Source organism: Pavona decussata, unplaced genomic scaffold (genome assembly GCF_977016875.1).
Source record: "Pavona decussata unplaced genomic scaffold, jaPavDecu1.1 SCAFFOLD_89, whole genome shotgun sequence".
Taxonomy (NCBI): domain Eukaryota; kingdom Metazoa; phylum Cnidaria; class Anthozoa; order Scleractinia; family Agariciidae; genus Pavona; species Pavona decussata.
In genome coordinates, this window is record NW_028145506.1 from 1,400,579 (window position 1) to 1,420,411 (window position 19,833).

Below are 19,833 nucleotides of genomic sequence, written 5' to 3' on the forward strand. Positions count from 1 at the left end.
GCTATCTGTGCCCATTTCGCTGATGCACGTCCCTCGCCAGCATTGTCTCAGCCTTACAACTTACCCAAACTATGAAACATGCCACCCTGGGGAGAATGACGTCAGCCAAGTCACAACTCGGCTATTTTCACATGCATACCATGCAAGATTCCACCATAGAAACTCTGCTTTGACTTTATCATCATAAAGGATATATTTTAGGCCTAGGGAAAGCGTGGAATCTTAGTCGAATTTAATTTGTCGAACCTATTAATTTTGAAATAGGCGCATATAAATGGTGCCACGTTTGCCGCAGGTAAGTTTGACTGAAATTAATTGGTTCAACTCCAGCATAAGTTCGACTTGCCAAGTCGGATAATGCGACAGTGGTTCGCGTCAGCAAACGCCGTTCTAAACACGCGCTGAACTTAATTCATAAATCATGCAAAATTGATTTAAATGTGATGGACTGCGCAAACATCACAAAAATACCGACTCCCCTATCTGCCAAACGCTATTTCCCCCCTAACGAGCATGCGCTGTACAAAGACAATTACCGGTAATGGCGAGCTATCGAAAGTCATTGCTTACATCGCACAGCGTGATGGAAATGTCTTTTTCGTGTTTCATGAACAATCAATACAAATGCTTGAGATGCGAATTGCCTATTTGCGATAAATCCTCTGTGTTTGTGTCTTCTCTTTCTATTTTTCGCGATTAATTGCCAAAGAAAGGCCCGACGAGCACTATATTTCGGCCATGATTTCGCAAGCAAGTCCTAGCAGTAACTAGCCGCGCGTCGAGTGAATAGTACGGGGATACGTGCTTATTCGACACAGGTTCGACATTTGCTACCACGCTGGAATTAAGTCGACTCTTTGTCGAACCTATTTTTTAATAAATTCGACGCGACTTAGATACGACGTTTGCCCCAGGCCTTACTTACTAGTAAGGAGAAAAACATACTTCTCAGATAAGATTTAGACAAAGAACAGTTAAGGTTATGCAAAACCAGGTGGTTTTAGGGCAAGAAAAATGAAAAACAAAAAAAAGACGGGTCGTAAACTGAAGAGGTCAAATAAAAGCAGCAATGTACGAATAAAATTGGGCACGTATTATTTCCACACGTGTGTTATATCTTTCGTTTACAAGTTTATACAAGATGAACTGACCGTTGTATGTCTCGTACAGATACGAGATTTTCGATTTTTTTTTTTCTTTTTTTCTCTTTGTGAAGTTGCCTTATTTTAAGAATACAGTATTCAAGTTATTTCGGTTTCAGCTCTCCAGAACATCTTCCTGTTTACTTCTATCGAACATCACGTATGTTTCTGGTAAGTCTCGCCGGCTTGTCGATCATCACAGTTATTAAAAAGATCTAAGTTGACTCGCTTACATTAGAGTCACGTTTTCTACTTCCGGGTCGCAGCAGACGATCAACACTGCTTTCCGGCTATATTGATCGCCCATTAATGCAGCACTGATTTTTCATTCGGTTTACAGCTCATCGCGTCTGTTTTATAGAAAATCAATATTCAGCTGATAGCCTCGAACTTTCCCTTCGCACTACATCGAGTTTGTTTATGCAGAGCAGGTACATATCCCTGTGATGCTTTCTTAATCGTTCGATCCGAAAAGAATTTGCATATAGTTTTATTTTATGAGTAATTATAATTTTATGAGTAATTATATATAGTACTCTGAGCTAATCTGGTATCGCTATTTAGCCGCGATCTCGGCCATCCACTGAGTAAGATTTCATGAAAATAAACACAACATTTAACCCATTTCAGTGTTTACTTCGCTGTAACTTCGCTGTACATCACGTTTACGTCTGTGTCGAAACTGCTTACTCTGTCGGGTGTCTGTAAAACGAGGACCAAATACGTGCGGATAGCGGATGACAAAACTGCGGTTCAAAAGAAATTAAGCATAAACCCACTGTTTATACCTACTTAATCAGGGGCACCCTATCGATCTTTCCGGCTGAATATTTGTTGAGAAGGCTATAATCCACTCTGAAATACGGCCATGTTTGTAAAGAAAAACAGTAAAAGCATTCTTTGACAAAATGTCTGCCACAGAAGTTCGCAACACTGCGAAACTAATTCCTATCGTTCAAAGTGCCAACAAAAGGCCAGTTAATATTTTCGTAAAGCCAACAACAACTCGAAAATTCGGGGAATAATAATCCGTTTCCTAAATTTTTCTGCTATACTTCAATTTTCAGCTAAGGTATATCCAAAGTTATACCGATATCTCTTGAAAAGACCCTAAAATGTTCTGAGAACATAGGAGACAACATTTTAAGTTTTCTGTTAAGTGCCTTGTTCTCGTCGATCGGGTGCCCTGTTTTAAATTCTGCTACATACGGATACATACACAACTCAGCTTTAACACATTTTTTTTATTTTTATTAATCATTACAATATTCAAAAGTTTGGCATCGTTATTGAAAGTAAATCCTCACAGTACTCCGTATATTCTTACATCATTATCAATCAAAGAAGGAGAATTCCAAAAACGATTAGTGGCTACAACAAATTAAAGCAGACTGACCTATGTCGCATTTGAATCTACTCTATCTATCCTCATTTCAAGATTCACACATTTTTTTTGTTATGCAACATCTCTTATTTAACCTATAAACTCCATTTATATTTAAAGAACTGAAAGTCTGGAGAGGGATAAAAACTAAGTGACCTATTCTTTTTACATGGACGAGGTTGAATTGTTTTTAACACGGCCCACCCAAACCAAACACTTTTGTTCACTAGATCTTCAAGGCGCTTTCACACGGTAAATACAAGTCGACAAACTCGCGTTGGCAAACTCTTGCTTTCGCACGTCAAACCTTTGATAGAATCAAAAGTACCTTCCTATTTAGTTAGTGTTCAATGGTGTATTCAGAGATGAATGTGTTCAATGCTTTGCTTTTGAACCAGAACAATTAGTTTCTATTTCTCTTGGAAAGTTAACTGCCATTCACTCATCGGGTTCTCGCAGCAAGGTGGGGCCACGAGAAGACATTTTCCGTCCACAATAAAGTGAAGTGTTAAATTCACATTTGCAAGAGACATGTATCCGAAATTGTAACGTGTAAATCCCACTGAGGCCAGGTTCGTTTGATTCTATCAAAGTGCTACTATTCTTTCCTTTGGTCGCGCCCAAGCTAGTTCTATATAAATGCCATTTGATAAATTAAAAATTAGTTGTTTTTGTCAGCTATCTATATGACTGTGTTCATCGCAGCAGGCCTATACCCCTCACGTGTTTGTTTGATCAAAGAAAGAAAAGCCGGTCTTAAATAACCAATGTGCTTCAGCGTTTCATTTGTAATTAGTTAGTTTTATAAAACTTATGTCTATTACAAATGAAATCACTCAAAAGTGCCATTACCAGCTGGAACACTTTGGTTTAATATTCCACACGTTTAAGATCATTTAAACTTTTCTCTCTCCAACTTCATTGTCTTCTAATATGCCTATTAATGTTCATGTATGAAATCTGCAATACTGGACAATCCATCACAATTTTCTCTTTATCAATGGTAAGCCGCATTTCTAAGCGAACAACTAGGTTCAAACCTTTTGAACGGAGAGCTCTTTTTTTTGTCCTCCACTTTTTTCAGTGGAAGGAAACTAAGTAACGTCCCTCGCTGGTAACGAATTTGGCTAAACAACCTGTCCTTTTGAGCCTCACAGGTTCAATAGAAGAAAAGGTTATTTTTCGAAACAAATGACAGGCAAGACACGATGGCGGTCAACGTTTTTTTTTTTTTTTTTTTCCACGGACTTCGCAAGACAAACAAAGCTTTTTTGACACCAAAAACAATCATAGCAGGCCGGTCATATTTAAGATAGTCGGAGGAAATCGAATGCAAATTCTTAGTGAGATGATTTCTTCAAGATTTCTATACACAGCGGCGGTTGCGTCCTTTGTCGTGTTTTCTTTTGTTGTTGTTGTTGTTGTTATTGTTGTTTTTGTTTTGTTTTTATTCCTTTATTTTTTAGTCTGTGAGCGGACATGGAGCCTGAGAATGAGGATTTATGGATTTTATTCGGCTTACCGTCAAAATGGTGATGCCTAAAATGAACACAGATTTACAAGAAAGAAAAAACCATGAACTATTTCCTGACCCCCAGATTTATATACTGCAGGATCATTTAGGTGGGTACCTCACATGGTACCAGGTCAAGTCCCGTTCGAACCCTTCCAATTACGCCTGAGGCTAACGAAACGAGCAAAACACAAAACACTTGCATCAGGTAACTGAAAAGAAACGATAAAATGGGTCAACTAGTAAAATATGACCCTTGCGTATTACGAGCATCCTATCAATATCTAAGTGGACAACAATGTCAGTCCAAAAATAGCCTCTATCATGCTGTAAAAAGCTTTTAAATCGGAATAATCGGTGAATTCCAAGTTGTAAACACGTCTGTTTGTTATAACAGAAGCAATCTGCCCCAGGTTTCCACTATAGTCAGCTCCCACTCTCCGCTTGCGTCCGCAATGTTTCAATGCACTGGAGACGAATCTTCCTGGTTGGACCATGCGGAGCTCTGGTATTAGGTAGAAAAGAAAACATCCCAGTAAGAAAACTTATATACGAATTTATTAAAGTAGCGTAAGTGAATAATTTAAAAACTTTTAGCCATTGTTTTTGTTTTTGTTTGTTTGTTTGTTTGTTTGTTTTTTGTTTTTGTTTTTGGGGTTTTTTTTTTACCAGAAACAAGTTGAGCTACTGGTAAACTTCAAAACAAGTATTGAAGACGGCGATTTCGTACGGCAATCCATTGCCCATCCGTTACTGGATCTGAAGTTGCCGGGAGCTTAGCATGTCTGTGTGAGCATACATCACGTTGCTTGGCAACCAGGCCCTCTGTAAAATTTGGGAAAACAGAGGAGCGGACTTCCTTATGCAAAGAAATTTCCAGAGTGTTGGTTTGGCCGATTTACTGAGAGAACCTAATTGGGAAGTGGGATCTCTAAGCAAAGAATCAACTGTGTTAATGAACTTGTTTCTCTTAGGAGCTCGGAATATGATTTGGTTAGGAAGCATTTCAGCTTTACCAAAACTTAAAATGACTAATTCTTGCCGTAGGTCTTCGCCGCAAAACAAAGGTCTGGAATCTTGGGCAAGATTCACGAAACCCTCCTCAGTTAAGATGGGTGTAAGGTGTAGTTATTTCTCAACAACAGACTATTGTTGGGCATAAAAGTCTCAGAATACTGTTAAGACACGATAACTGGGATACATCTTAACTTAGGAAGGTTTCATGAATCTGAAGGACCTGAAAACTAGCTATGTAGCTATGCGTATCTGTCACATTAAATAAAGTAGGTCTGTGACTAACGATAACAGTAGCAGCAACAGCAACAGCAACTTTCACGAAAACGGCAACGATGATGATAATGATGATAACAAACAATTCTTAGGTACGAGGTGGCCTCAACTATAAGCCTGGTGGTTTCTAGAGGTCACCTCGCCATACATTAAACAATCAATTAATTGTAAAAAAAACGTCAACTTCAAGTTCAAAAATATTAATACTTGTGTTGCGGATGACATCAAAAATTTCTCAAGGGCCATGCATTTGCAGGAATCCTACGTAGTGAGAAGAGTGAACTAGTAATGATCAGAGATTAGGGAGCGCGTTCGATTATCTCGATTCCAGGCTCTCTCTCCTTTGCCAAATTGGTGATGATGTCATCCACTCCTGCAAAATCTGAGGGAGATGCTAGATAAGCGTCCCAAGATCCATTCTGATTCGCGGCAATCAACGTCGCTCATACAATCTCTACTCCAATCTGTATTAGGTGTGCGTTCGTTCTACGTTGAACGCTATTAGAACAACACAACTCGTGTACTATTTGGTTTACCTTTCAGATCAATAATTTTCTTGGTTTTCTTGCTTTGCTTTGTTTCTCCCTCATCGGCCTTTGATCTCAATTCTAGTTGATAAGTATCTTCCTTGATGTGTATTTGTCCGAAATGAGGCCTTTTGTTTCCTTAAATAGAATAGAAAGTAATTATTAATTATTTGTTTCCTTACTTATACTCTAATTATAAATTTAGCCACTTTTACTGCAGAATAATTCCGTTTATTATTCGTAGAGTACTTTTCTACAAACGACAATTGTCCGGATGTCAAAGTTCGTTAAGTACCCATCAGTTCAGATACTGATAGCAGGGATGGTCCTTTGGCATAATGGTAATAACAACTGATATTATAAATTGTATAATTAATCTTTTTCAGGACCCTTTACAATAGCCCTTTTGCAGCTGAGTTAGCCTTGCAAGCGGGCTTACTTTCGCAACTGCTTAAGTTGCATCCCCAGCTGCAAAGTCCTTCACTTATAAGATACTTTAAGGTTACTATGTCAAGCAGCTATTTAATTTAGGCATTAAAATTACTATTTTTACTCATTACAATAGGATTGTTATTAGAAACCTCTCTTCGAGTGGACAAACACATCTACTCCGTTGTAAAGTCTTTCCACGGCTCGCCTTTGGCCGAAGGTCCTCAAAGGTCTTGGGAATTCTGGAAACAGCTGGCGGTAGTTGAATGCCAGGGCCGTTGCTAAGATACTGCCTGTCACATGAGCATGAGGTGACTCACTCATGGAGTAATGGTCACCAGGACAAACAAGCACTGTTGTTTCCCCATCAACTAACTGACCCCATTCCTCCTCAACGCTATCTGTTGGACGAAGACTGGGCGAGAAACTTGTGTTTTGGCATTTGAGGTAAGTGAGTGGTCCTCGGTAACGAACCTGTTTAGGAAAAAACAGATATGATGTGATAGACAGGTTAATGTTTGCAGCATTCTTTAGAGAGACTTTTTTCGCTTATTTTCTCTACACACCAATGTTTCCTTGGCTTGTGACGCAACAAAAAGGAGTTCTTGAAATTATTATGAGTTAACCTATCACACTTTCCAGGGTATTTTCAGTGCTTGCTGAACCGATTGTAGCCAATTAGGTCCCAACAAGGTTATTTGCCATTTTTAATTAAATAAACATGTAGAAATATGTGCCATACCTTAGATGGCTGCCACTCGAAGTGGGTCCTCGTGGCCACAGTCTGGTTCCTCGTCAGAGACTCTCTTAGAGTCCTCAAATTAGTGGCGGAAATCCCCTTTTCAAGGAACCTTCTTTGTAGTTCATCTATGACCCAGTCTTGATTGTGTTCCTCTCGAAGGCGTTGATATTCATCATCTGGAATCTTCAGTGAATCTATTGCCAACTTTCTCATGTAATTTTCAAATTGATACTAAAAAACAATTCAAAACTATTTTTTAATCCTTGAAAACAATAACGGGCACCCGTGTGCCTGGTTGAAAACCATTACCATTTGCGGAATATGCCGGATATAGTGTATCTAATCAACAGTGAGAAAAGAGAAGTTAGTTTACATTTTGTCCAGAAAAAGATACTTTATGAAGCTTGAAGGGCCAGTCGTATTGGGCTTGCGAAATCAATTTCTGAGCGTCTGATTATAACTACAATCTGCTTCATTGAAAAGAAAATTTTTGAAGGTAATACACAACTAGCTCCCCTCCGTGTCCGGAAAAAAAGAGACTGTAATACCTTGTTCATTACTACTTGAACCTCTGCCCGTAACAGTGAGGTGCCCTTAAGAGGTGAGTTGACTGTATTTACCAATAAGTTATTTTTATATAGGGATAATCGCCAATTTTCCCTACTAGGAGATCCTTTTAACTTGTATTTTGTTGTTTCTTTATTTCTGAATTAACTATTATGTGTTATGTTAAGTTGACAGGTGCTGTCACAAACCTTCACATGCCGAGAATGCGAGTTTTCAGTCGCCTGCACTGAGAGCAATCTAGCGCTGATGGTCCGTGAATGTGGCCACCAAGGAAATGTGTCAATCATCGCTACAAACGCCACCCCTTGCTTCTGTTCTGTCAACAAGGAAGCCATTTCGTACGCGAGCAGCCCTCCGTATGAATATCCACCGAGAAAATATGGTCCATGGCTCTGCTCCTCGCTGATTAGTTTGACGTAATGTGTCGCAAGATCACGAACTCCACCCCAGTCCTCACTCAGCGCTGCTGGATCAGTGAAGCCCAGTGCATAGAAGGACACTAGGTCCTACAAATATAAAATAGGGCTATAATCACCTACTAATTAATATGTAGACATGCGCCGTGGTCTGATGAGAATGCGTAGAAATTATTGATTCCATTGGAAACTGTCACTCAAGCAATTGAGTATTTCAGTGGAGGGTCAATCTTCTGTTCAGAAACTCATTAATAATTCATAAGCCCATTGACCTATCAAATGGTCGATAAAGCATCACGTACAGTGATTTTAAAACCCGGTAAAACCTCCTCCTTATTATATGCGGCGTTGAATATTATTTCTCGTATGCTAATTTCCAACGTTCACAAAAGCATCATTGTTATGAACTCTCTTGATAAAAGGTTTTCCAGGAATGTTTTTGAGGCCGTTCAAAAACTCGCAGAACGTGTTTTATCGGGTCTAAAACCACTCAGCTGTGCCTCGTGGTTTTAAATCCCGATAAAACACTGCTGGTAATGTTTTAAATATTACTTAGTTACCTGAGGAAATTTAGTATTTTTGAAACAAATATCGGCCCAAGAAACGAAGGTAATTATAATATGCTTAAACGTCGCTTAAGGAAATAACGTGGACGTCGCGTGACCTTCGGGCTGGGACAATTCAATTATAAACTATAATCTCTGCTAGACAGCGCGCACTCTCGTTATGTGTTTATTGCATTTGTTTGTGAATGCAGCATGAGCTACACTTTTATTCTGGGTTTGCTAAAGCAGTCATTGGATTTAAATTTTGAATTTATTTATTTGCCGCACACAAAATAAGTAAGAATCAAACAATAGTAATTGCATTGTTATCCGTGTACTTTGTGAACCACTTGTTGGTCCTGTAAAACCCTGCCTTATACATGTAGTCAAATAGATGGAATGTAGCGTCAATTAATACATGCTGACGATATAAATGTCAGTCATTTTTTGTTGAATTTACCTGTCCCTGAAATCCAGTAGATATCGGCACCAAACTCATTGCGTAACGGTGGGACGGATGCACACAGAAAAATTTTATGGCTGAGCCCTCAGGAGTATACAGTGGCACAACTTGTATTTCGCTTCCTGTCGCCGCAGCAGCTGCTAGAGGCGTATCAGTGGTGGGTTTTGTTTGCGCGGTATCAGTTTCCTGGTTGTCGCTATTTTGAGGTTGCTCAATGGATGGCTGGGAACGTCCATTTAGCTTGTGAGTGATATCTCGCACCAGCTTTAGTGGGGTGGTGTCTGGCTGCATGAAGTAGAAAATCTGAAACACAGGGTTTCGTTTGTAAGCAACCCGTTTTAAATGTTAGTCGTTGATTAACGCTTAAGAAAGAATCCGTTTAATCTGGAGCCGGAAATGGTCAAGCCTAAGGGCTGATTGTACAGCTCTTCCAAACGCGATAAGGTTCTGCAGGTGTAAAGTTTTGTACCCTCGAATCAGTGTCAACAGTTTGTGTGGTATACTTATGTAGAATGTGTAGATGAGGTATCTAGGAACTGCTCATCCCGAGTAACAAATTAAATACAAATAATTCACATTTCACACTTGGTTTCGAGACCCACATACACGTCTGTTCAATTCTTCATCGCGATGGTAAATGACTAACAAAAGTTTGAGATGGCTGTTATACATTTCCTTGTCAAAGTCAACAGTCAGCATTCATAAAACTGAACTTTCACAGATGCTGGTAGTCAGGAAACAGTAGAACGTTAAGTTTAGATCCCACGATGTTTTGTTGAAATTTGTTTATTGGAAGGAGCGGTAAATGATCTGTGTAGAGAAATTTGTGCTTGAATTGTGCTTGACGTGAATTACATGTTATTTGTTTATGCCTCCAAGCCAGGTTCTCTAATTGAAAAATATTCGGTGTACCACTTTTCTACCCATAATCTTATTGGAACAGTTAGAGGATGGTGATAGAACTGACCAACATACCTCAAAAGAGACTTGCAAATTAGTCTCAAGCTCCATTTTCAAAGTCAGGGCCTTCGCAGAGTCTGTCCCATAGCTATACAAGCTCTTGTTGAGATCTGTTTCACAAAGTGACGATATTCCAGTCCATTCTGTTACTAATACGGAAACGTACTCTTTGACAAGTTCCGCCCTCTTTTCTTCAGCCTTTTCCAAGATGATTTTTTGTGCCAGAGACTCTGTTGAGCTGGTTTGGCTGTCAGAACTATTGATTTCATCGGCAATTAACCTAAGTCGAGGACTTTTTCGTAGTCCTCCTTTGTTTTTTAGGAATCGAGGCCAGTCTGCATCAATCAGACAGATTTGACAACGATCTGGCTCCTCGGTTAGTACTTTGGCCATATGTTTAACTCCTGCGTAAACCAAAACCGAAACCAATGATTAGTATATTGTCCAAATTTAACAGCCACTTTTCTGATTGTTTTGGATTTCCATTCCTTGTTAAAAATGCATTAGGATTGAACAAAAACGTTTTTTGGAAGAAAAGATCCATGACTGGGATGTACTTTACTCGTCATATAAAACTGTAAATGGTTTGAACCTAGTAGTCATGTCATAAGACTATGATCATCCGGATGAGTGTAGTCCTGAGAGAGACTGTTTTTTGGTGGCAATGACGCTTTCAGTACTTTTATCATTAAGATTAATTACTAAACTGTTCTAAACTTCTGTTGCTGTGTTGAGAATTCACAGATACTCATTTCGCCAAAGGATGTTGTAAAAGATATTACATACGAGTTGTTCGATCCAATATTTTCGGCATTAACTTGGTTTACCTTCTTTGGCATTAATGAAACCCAGTCCTTCCTTCATTAACAATTTAGCAATGGCAGCTTCTCTTTCCAACACTCCAGCTCCACTGATTGGTCCCCAGTTTATTGCAAGACCCGGCAGACCGAGCACGTGCCTGCGGTACTGGGCAAGAGAATCTTGGAAAGCGTTGCAGGCGGAGTATGACGATTGTCCAATATTACCCACGACTGACGCCATAGACGAAAACATGACGAAAAAATCCAGATCCATCTCCAAACTCATTTGGTGTAGCAAATAAGAACCTAAAGGAAAACGAAAGCAGCTCAACTAACCATAGCCGGATGATACAATTTACGTGGGAAAGTGAACGGGAGGAAGAGTAATGAATTAATCCCATCTACAACAGAGTGGTACTATGCTACCTTGCTCAAATCTAGCACCTTTTTAATTCCTCAAAAATATTTTTTTTTATTTATTTATTTATTTATTTCCTTTTTTTAGTTTTTTATTTAGTTATTTTGATTATTTTGCCACATAAAGTTACATAGAAAACTGGCGTGCATACCAAAAAGAAACTAGTAAGCTTATGCGTGATTTGGCGTCCCCGAGCTGAGCTGTTCATGAGAAAATTTATTTCCTAATAGATCACATGATTATGAGGTTAGATCATTGGTATATATGTTTCCAAAGGTTTATCTTAAACGAAAGAAAAAAAAACGACTTGATCGAGCTTTATTTGACATTGGTATGCTGCCTATTAAGCACTTATCATAGCTCTCGACAAGCGAAAATGCGAGAACGTTCCGTTCAATGTAAGGAAATCCTGGCCCATCACAGTAATTTGTAATCTTACCTTTTATCTTTGGGCCCATGACCTCAGTGAAGGCCTCAAATGTAAGATCTTTGAGGAATTCGTCTCTCAGAACCATAGCGGTGTGCACAATGCCCGCCACACTTGGAAGGGTTCGAAGCTGTTCCTTGAAAGATGACATTTGTACTCGACTGGATATATCAACCTGGGAAAAAATGTCATTAGTTGGGTCACGCTGAAAGCTCTAGCTAGGTAGCTAAACAAGTGAGCAAAGCTTTTTGAAATCCTAAAAAGCTTGAAACAAAGAAAAATTTTTAAGGAAAACCCTTGTTTAAAAGTACTTTGCCCAAGAAGTGCTTTGTTGTCTTTGAGTTAGGTTCAATTAATCAATGAATCCAGCAATCGATCGATCGATCGTCCACTCTCAGCTAACATGTAGGCTAGAAAATAGACTTTATACATACCTGAATGGCATGAATTTTAGCACCCGTTTTCCTCTCAATATGCTGAAGCTCTCGACGTTTGGTGTCTGACGGCTTGGAACGGCTTAGAACTCCTATGGTCTTTGCTCCGTTCTCCGCCATCCAGCAAGCTACTTCGAATCCGAATCCTCGCAATCCACCTGCAATTAAATAGGTCCTGTTCTCTTTAAGGCCACATTCATCTAAGCCTTGCGGAAACAATGGAATGTCGTGATGGCTTTCTTCAATTGTTGCGAGCGACAGAACTGAAAATGAGATGTCTGTGCATTCTTTTACGTCAGGTGTTCGACGTGCCTCTTTGTCAATTGATCCGTTTGCAGCTTTGATTGATGCTTCTAGGTTAAAAGACTCCATTTGTATTCCAAGTAGCTGTGTAAGCACTCCTTTACTTTCCAACATTTCCAGACCTTGCATAGTAAGCTTCGCGAATGCTTGTGGACACCGAATAATGTCTGATATGTCGTTTCTCACATACTCAACAGTTTTGCTTGCCGAAAACACTATGTCACCGTCAAACTGAGAACTCAAAATAATGAGTCTTCCTCTCTTCTTTAGGACACGACTACTTTCATTGAGAGCATTTGGAGGTGGTGGAGAGAAGAAGATAACGGCGTCAAACTGGTCAACAGAATCACTGTTACCTAGAAAGAAAGACTGCCGCGTCACACTCTCTGCACCCAAATTGAAAAGAAGAGTTTTTGTGGAGCTCGCGCAAGTGTCAGAAATAGTGCAAGTTACTCTGTGACCCAGTGTTTTTCCAAGGAGGACTGCTGCAGGACCAGGGCCGCGATTGGCTTGATGTATTAGCAAGTTCTGGTTTTCTGCGCTCGAAGTTGCTCTTTGAAGAGAGTAGGAAGCTAATGCCAGGCACGCAGGGATGTATGTGGCTTGTTCCAGCGACAGGTTGACTGGTTTCAGAAAAGTGTTGTCGCAGTTTATTGAAATGGAACGTGAAACCCGTCCAGAAGGAATGACACCACACACCTCGTCTCCAATCTGAAACGTATGATCGTTTTTTCCTGGTAGATGACTCACTTTTCCACTTACAAAGACGCATCCATCTGGTTTGGATAATTCAAATAGTGATTGTGAAGGGCTCCAGAAAAAGTGTACATTAATGGGGATTTCTGAGTTCAATGGCTTAGAAAAGCTCTTTTCACGCAGGCAAAGCGTTCTTGATGAAGGGATAGTTGACAGGTAAAGTGACCTCTTTTTCTTGTGGGCTTTACTGGTTGTTATGGTAGATTTCTCCTGATCCACTCCTGACCTCAAAACGCGATTAATGAATCGTTTTCTTCCTTGAAAGACCACCTCATCTTCAGCGCTGTCACCGAGGATCTCTTTAACCAAGGAATCTACTTCTTGTTGATCCTCTTTGTTGCACAGGTCAACTGCTGTAACTCTCACATTTAATTCTTCAACAATTGCAGTTCGCCTCAGTCCCCACACTGTCGCTCCCCATGGAATGGACACCATCTTCAGAGACTCACCACAATCATGCAACAGCTGTGTACGCTCGGTGACGAGGAAAAGTCGAGCATCAATCAGTCCTTTTTCCAGTAGCAGCCTCATTAAGAAAGCGGAACTGCTGAACGCGAGGCGTTGTGCTTGTTCAATGACTTCGAAATTGTCCGGAAGAAATGATGCTTCCAGAGGCCAGAGGTTGATAATTCTCAGGTTAGGTAAATTCTGTGGTGGCATGGCTGCTAGGGTTGTTTCTATTGCTTCTTCTGCTTCTCCGTTAAAACAACTACCACTTGGTGGTTCCACGGCGATGATATTGACTTCTAGAGCTTGAAGTCTCTTGACTAAACTGTTCGAGAAACTGGATGAGTTCTTAAGTACCAAGCATGTCAAATGTGTAGTGCTTTCACCTTGCCCTTTTAGTTCATCTTCCTTCCACTGGACTTCATACTTAAGTTCAGCGAAGGAAAGTTGTCGTGGTAATTCTGTTAACTCTGTAACTCGAAAGTCGTTCATTTTTAGCAAAACGCTGCCAGTTGGACTCATGAGTGTCAGGTTGAATCTTCCAAATTCAGTGACGTCTTTGACGACGTGGCAGTACAAGTGTTTGGTTAATGGCACGTCATTGAGGGTAATGGTTTTGAAACCAACTGGCACAAGGGATTTTTCACCAGATAACGAGCTTTCCAGCGTAATGAAGCAAGATTGAAGGCAAGCATCTAAAATGGAAGGATGGAAAACATAATTTCCCGTTTCTGCTTCCATGTTTAACGACTCACCTATGTCAATCAAGCAGAGTCCCTCGTTTTCAAACTCCCAGACCTCCTTGATGATGGAGAAGGTAGGTCCATACTTGAAACCATACCTCTCTGTTGTTTCTCTGAACCGATTCATTGGCACTTTCTTCATGTTTGTTATCCGCTCTTTTATGGCTCTGCCAACATCATCGGAAGCTAGAAGCAAACGAAGCCAAGATGTAGCTAATTTGATCATTTATGCAGTGTTTAACCATCGTTTGAACAATTTCCGGCACTTTTTGGAAACGTGCAAGCACTGTGCCTTAATACGAAATAGAACCATGTGGATAGCATTGCAAGATATTAGGTTCACGTTATATTCTGAAACCACGAAATTTTAAAACTTTATTTTAACTGAGGAGTAACTGTGTAGTTTATCTACATTGTCTCAGCTTTTCATCAGAGTTGGCTATGACATCAAATTAGGAAGAGAGAAGCTGTTGAAGCAGAGAAAGAACTCTTCGCTTAAGACTCAAGACCTGAAAGCACTGAACTACTTGAAAGCATGGTTGTACAGACCTAATCCAACCACCGTCAAGTCATCAAAATTTGTTAGGGGAACTAGTTTGTAAGAAATTGTTGCGCTGTTTTCATGAGGGAGTGGTAACAAATATTTGCTTTTGTTAGCTGAATTGATGAGATTATTTTGCCAACGCTTTGAGATTCGAGCTGACGTTTCTTGCGCCTGCCCTTAATCAGAGCGAATTCGCTACGATGAAGGGGCAATGCTCGAAAAACCAACTCTCCAATCTTTTGACGGTGGCCAAATTACCTTATCAACTTAGTGGATAAAAGCACATATTTTTTTTTTTTGTTTGTTTCAGTGGAGCGCAGCACAGCCAATGACCACCCAGTTGATTATGGACACATTGACGTCACAGCCAGTTACTTTCTGCCCGAGGGAGTGTTCTTTAATTTCGTCTCCAAATTTGACATACGATTACTTTATCAGCATTTCTTAGGTACAACTTTAACTCATCTGACCTGTTTATGAAACGAATACAACGCGCCTACGACGCGAAGTGTGCAAATGAAACCTGTATCTTGTAAATGGGACAAGGTTGAAAAGTCTGCGATGAAGTTTTGGGTTTAAGTCACGAGACCCTGAGAAGAAGCAGATGCCACTGAAATGGAAATGACGATCTACAGAGTAATAGTACCTTCTCTCTCACTCATCTCGTGTTTGCACAAAAGATCCACAGAGATTCTCCCGCTGCTTAGATTAACCTCGGAATGATCATCCTGAATGCTTGTAATGTCGTACTGTGCCTCACCAATATTCTTGGTCTTTTTAATACGTAGTCTTAAAGATCGAACCTATAACAGAAAAGATAACGACAAATTTTAGCCGAAATCCCGACTGTTGTACAAATAAATACAGAGAAAACGTAGGAGAGGAGTGACCCGCGAAATAAGTTACGAAGTATGAAAGAACAGTATATTAGGTTATGACGGGCAGCTTAAACACACTGGGATGCTTTTCTTTGTACTTAAATATTTTCTATTGTAGGAAGTCTTTTTGGCATTCATACTTTATTTATTCACCTGTGTTTCAGGTAATGTCAGAAGGCTCGAGACCTTTACATCACTTAGTTCCAAACCAGCTACCTCCACGAACTGGTCCTTCGCCATCGCAAATGCCATTTCCAAATAGGCTGCTCCTGGCATCACGGGTCCTCCTTGTATAAGAGCATGATCTCTCAGATTTGGAAAGCGATGGAGATCAATTTCAGTTTCCCAGCAGTGTAAGCCTGAACAGTGGTCGGTCATTTTCACCTTTCCTAGAAAAGGGTGAGTCTTGCTCTTAGTGTCTTTGTCTTTACCGAGAGGAAGGATTGTGCTTCGGGGTGTATGATCTCTGTACCAAAAGCTACGTTCCAACCATGGATAGCTCAGCGAGCGGATAAACTTGGGTGAAGGATTTCTCTGTACAAAGGTCCAGTCTATGGGATATCCTGTCGTGTACAATCTGCATACTGTATTCAGGAGAAAGAACTTGTGCTGTTCATTGACAGGCACTCGTTTACGAGGGAGAGTTGGCAGGACAACTGGTATTGCTTGGTCTTGAAGTTTTTCTTGCTTAGCAATCCGTTTGACGTAGTGGGCTAAAATCGGCTGGGTGCTGATCTCGATGATCTGTGTGTAGCCATCTTTCAGTACGTTCTTCATGGCTGGTTGAAACTGGACTGGACAGCGAATGTTGCGCCACCAGTAATCACAGTTAAAATGTTCACCTGAGATGATTTTACCCTCAACGGTAGAGTACATCGGAATCTTGGACAGCAAAGGTTTCAACTTGACACGCCTTATGGCTGCTTGAAACGGATTCTCAATAACCTCCATGTGTGTGCTGTGAAATGCACGTTTTGTTGCAAGAACACGCCAGAAAGTGTCTTTAGAGTGAATGGCTAAATACTGCCCAAGGTATTCAATTGACTTGGAATCACCAGACACTGTGACACTCCTTGCATCATTAATTGCGGCAATTTCAAGTGTTTGGCTTAACTTCAGCTCAATCAGCAAGTTTCGAGCCTCTTCCTCTGACATGCCAAGAGCAGCCATACCCCCATTATTGGGACATTGATCCTGGAGAGTAGAGCGAGTCAAGACCAGCTGAAGGGCTTCCTTAAGGGTGATAATTCCAGCAGTACATGCAGCTGCAAGCTCACCCAAACTGTGCCCGAGAACAGCAGATGGATAGATTCTCCAAGACATCAACAACTTTGCGCACGCATACTGTACAGCAAACGTGGTAAGTTGAGAGAGGAAAGTTTCCGCGATTATCGATTCGTCCTCCGATGCCATGAGTTCATCTATAAGTGACCAAGGCTTTCCTAAATCTCGAACTAATTTGCTGACTGTTAAAATGCTTTCTCTGAAAACAGGCTCTGATTCAACAAGCTGTCTCCCCATTGCGTACCATTCAGAACCTTGTCCTCCAAACATGAACACAATTTTAGTGTTGCAAGACTTCACTTCATCGTAGCAAGCCATCTTTTCCCACCCGATGGATCCATCTGCGTAGTCTGACAGAGCCTTAGACGCCTCGTAAATAGATTCGAAAGACAATGCCAGGCGGTGGGAGAACTGACTGCGACGTTGGTTCATTGAATAGCAGAGGTTTTCTACAAACCATGAGTCCATATCTTCGACGCCATCATTAAGCCACTTGGAATAAAGGGTTGCCATTCTCTTCAGAGCTTCTTGGGAACGTGCAGAGATAGTGAGGATATGATTGAAACGTCGGACCCTGTCTTCCTCAAACGTTGGCTTAGTTATTACTTCTCGAAGGATGACGTGTACATTTGAACCACCGTAGCCATAGGAGTTTACAGCAGCTATACGTGGTTTCCCATTCTCTGTGTTCCAAGGCTCGCTGTCTTGCTGCACAATGATTCCTTTCTCTTCCAACTTCAGTCTTGGATTCAATGTGTGCACGTTAACAGTTGGCACCAGCATTTTCTTCTTAATCATCAAAGCGACCTTAATAAGTCCAGCCAAGCCTGAGGTAGATTCAGTATGGTTGAGGTTTGATTTAACCGATCCAATTCTTAGCTTTCGTGTGGGGTTTGTATTTCCACGGGTGTAGGTCTCTGCAATTGAAGTGACCTCTATCACATCTCCAATGGCAGTACCAGTACCATGTGCCTCAACGTAGCCCACGTCAGCCGCAGTTACACCAGATCTCTCTAAAACCAACCTTGCTAGTTCAGCTTGCAACTTTGAGCTCGGAGCCGTCATTGGTATGGCATTTTGACCATCGTTATTCATTCCACAAGCAATTATCTCGCAATATTCATCATCTCTGTCACTCGCAGCAGCATGTGAAAGTTTTAGAATAACTGCTGCAACGCCCTCGCCCCTTCCATAGCCGTCCCCGGAAGCATCGAAACTCTTACAGCGACCGTCAGGTGCCAGTAAACCAGCCATACTGGATACTACCTGTGTGACGAAGTCTAATACGATATTAGGTGCGCAAACAATGGCTATATCGCAATCCCCGTTGTGCAGACTATCACATGCAAGTTTAAGTGCAGTTAAGGACGAAGAGCAGGCTGTATCAATTGCGATGCTTGGACCTGTAAAGTTTAGACAGAAAGAAACTCTATTGGCGAGAATAGAGGCTGTTATTCCAGTAGAAGAAAACTGGTTGATGTTGTGATAATTTGATGGATCTGTTATCAGACCTCCGTAATCTAGATTCATCTGCCCGACAAAGACACCTGTTTTGCACTTCTGAAGCTCCTCAAGTCTCATTCCAGCGTCTTCAATTGCTTCATACACAACTTCTAAGAGAATCCGTTGTTGAGGATCCATTGCACGAGCCTCCTGGGTAGATATACCAAAGAAATCATTGTCAAAAGTTTGGATTTCTTCCAAGTAGGAGCCATGGACGGTACAAAGTCGCCCACTAACAAAGCGCTGGGGATGATAATGTTTGAAAAACATTTCATGTTGTTCCACCCTATTTCGGGGAAATGCACCAATAGAATTTTTTCCCTCCTCGAGTAGATTCCAAAACAAGTCCTTAGTATTGGCTCCAGGGAACCTGCATCCAATGCCAACGATTGATATGCCTGGAAATTTCGGCCTTAGCTGCGGTGAGTCACCTCCCACTACTTTAAGCGGTATTTCCGGCTTCTTTAGTTCCATTTGTATGTCCTCTTCACAACTGAATAATAAGGTGATCATTGGTGGCAAGATTACAAAAGCATTGATCACACCAAGAACAAGAACAATAGGTATGAGTCGAACGAAAATGCCTTGTAGAGCTGGATAGATAAACCCCAATGCAATTGAACCACTTATCTCCAGCAGAGCTGCAGTTAACACAGGCCACGCAAACGAGCACAAAGCTGTGTTAATACGTTCTCTTACTTCTCGTTTTTCAGATAATACAATAAAATAAGCCACTTGAAGACTGAAGTTGAGGGCCAAGACAATTGTGAAAAACAACGAGATGAAGGAGATATGGTTCAAGTGAATTCCCCACATCTTCATAATTCCTGCTGTCTCCAAGACGAGAAGTATAAATATTATTGTTATGCAAGCACTGATCCTGAAGAATGAGCTTGAGGTTAAACACAGTACAAAGAGTACCACAGTGGCAACTGCGAGATCGAAGACTACTTCTCTTTGCAACGAAAACAGGTTATCAAGTTCAAAAAATGTATCCGACACTGGCACAGCTTGAAGGGAAGGTTGCGTTGACAAATCGTGTCTCAGTTCTTCAAGGGACTTTCTATCTTCTTTAAAGCCGTTGTTCTGTGCCATCTTGGCATGAATACGAGAAACACTAATTTGAAGCCGGCCATTATTTTCTTTAAAACGTACGTCTTGTTGAAAAGGGAAGTTGCTTGATTTATTAAAAAACAAGTCCAAACAACGGTGAAATTCTGAATTTGAGCAGCTCATATTATGGTCTTGTCCCCATTGTAGTGCATCTGCCATCCAACAAACTGATTCCTTGTGACTGTATGAGGCCTTACCCAACCTT

At 40.8% G+C, this 19,833-nt stretch overlaps 1 protein-coding gene across 1 annotated transcript; it reads right to left on the reverse strand.

Annotated features, from left to right (window-relative positions):
• Positions 1-2,372: 2,372 nt before the first annotated feature.
• LOC146474477 (uncharacterized) lies at positions 2,373-19,787 on the reverse strand. The gene is made up of 12 exons (XM_085117076.1): positions 15,882-19,787; positions 15,497-15,653; positions 12,058-14,492; positions 11,636-11,798; positions 10,806-11,084; positions 9,994-10,382; positions 9,016-9,321; positions 7,783-8,100; positions 7,028-7,258; positions 6,438-6,759; positions 5,866-5,994; positions 2,373-4,544 (listed from the first exon to the last, which is right to left on the reverse strand). Exons 1-12 carry the CDS (start codon positions 19,785-19,787, stop codon positions 4,324-4,326), a joined length of 8,856 nt encoding a protein of 2,951 aa, XP_084973202.1. The 3' UTR covers positions 2,373-4,323.
• Between the last annotated feature and the right edge of the window lie 46 nt (positions 19,788-19,833).

Coding starts and splice junctions, on each gene's coding strand:
- LOC146474477 (XM_085117076.1), bottom strand. CDS start 19,787: ATGGCAGATGCACTACAATGGGGACAAGACCATAATATGAGCTGCTCA. Junction 14,493..15,496: donor CGAGATGAGTGAGAGAGAAG/GTACTATTACTC, acceptor GTTTGCTTCTAG/CTTCCGATGATGTTGGCAGA. Junction 9,322..9,993: donor ATTTGCAAGTCTCTTTTGAG/GTATGTTGGTCA, acceptor CCTGTGTTTCAG/ATTTTCTACTTCATGCAGCC.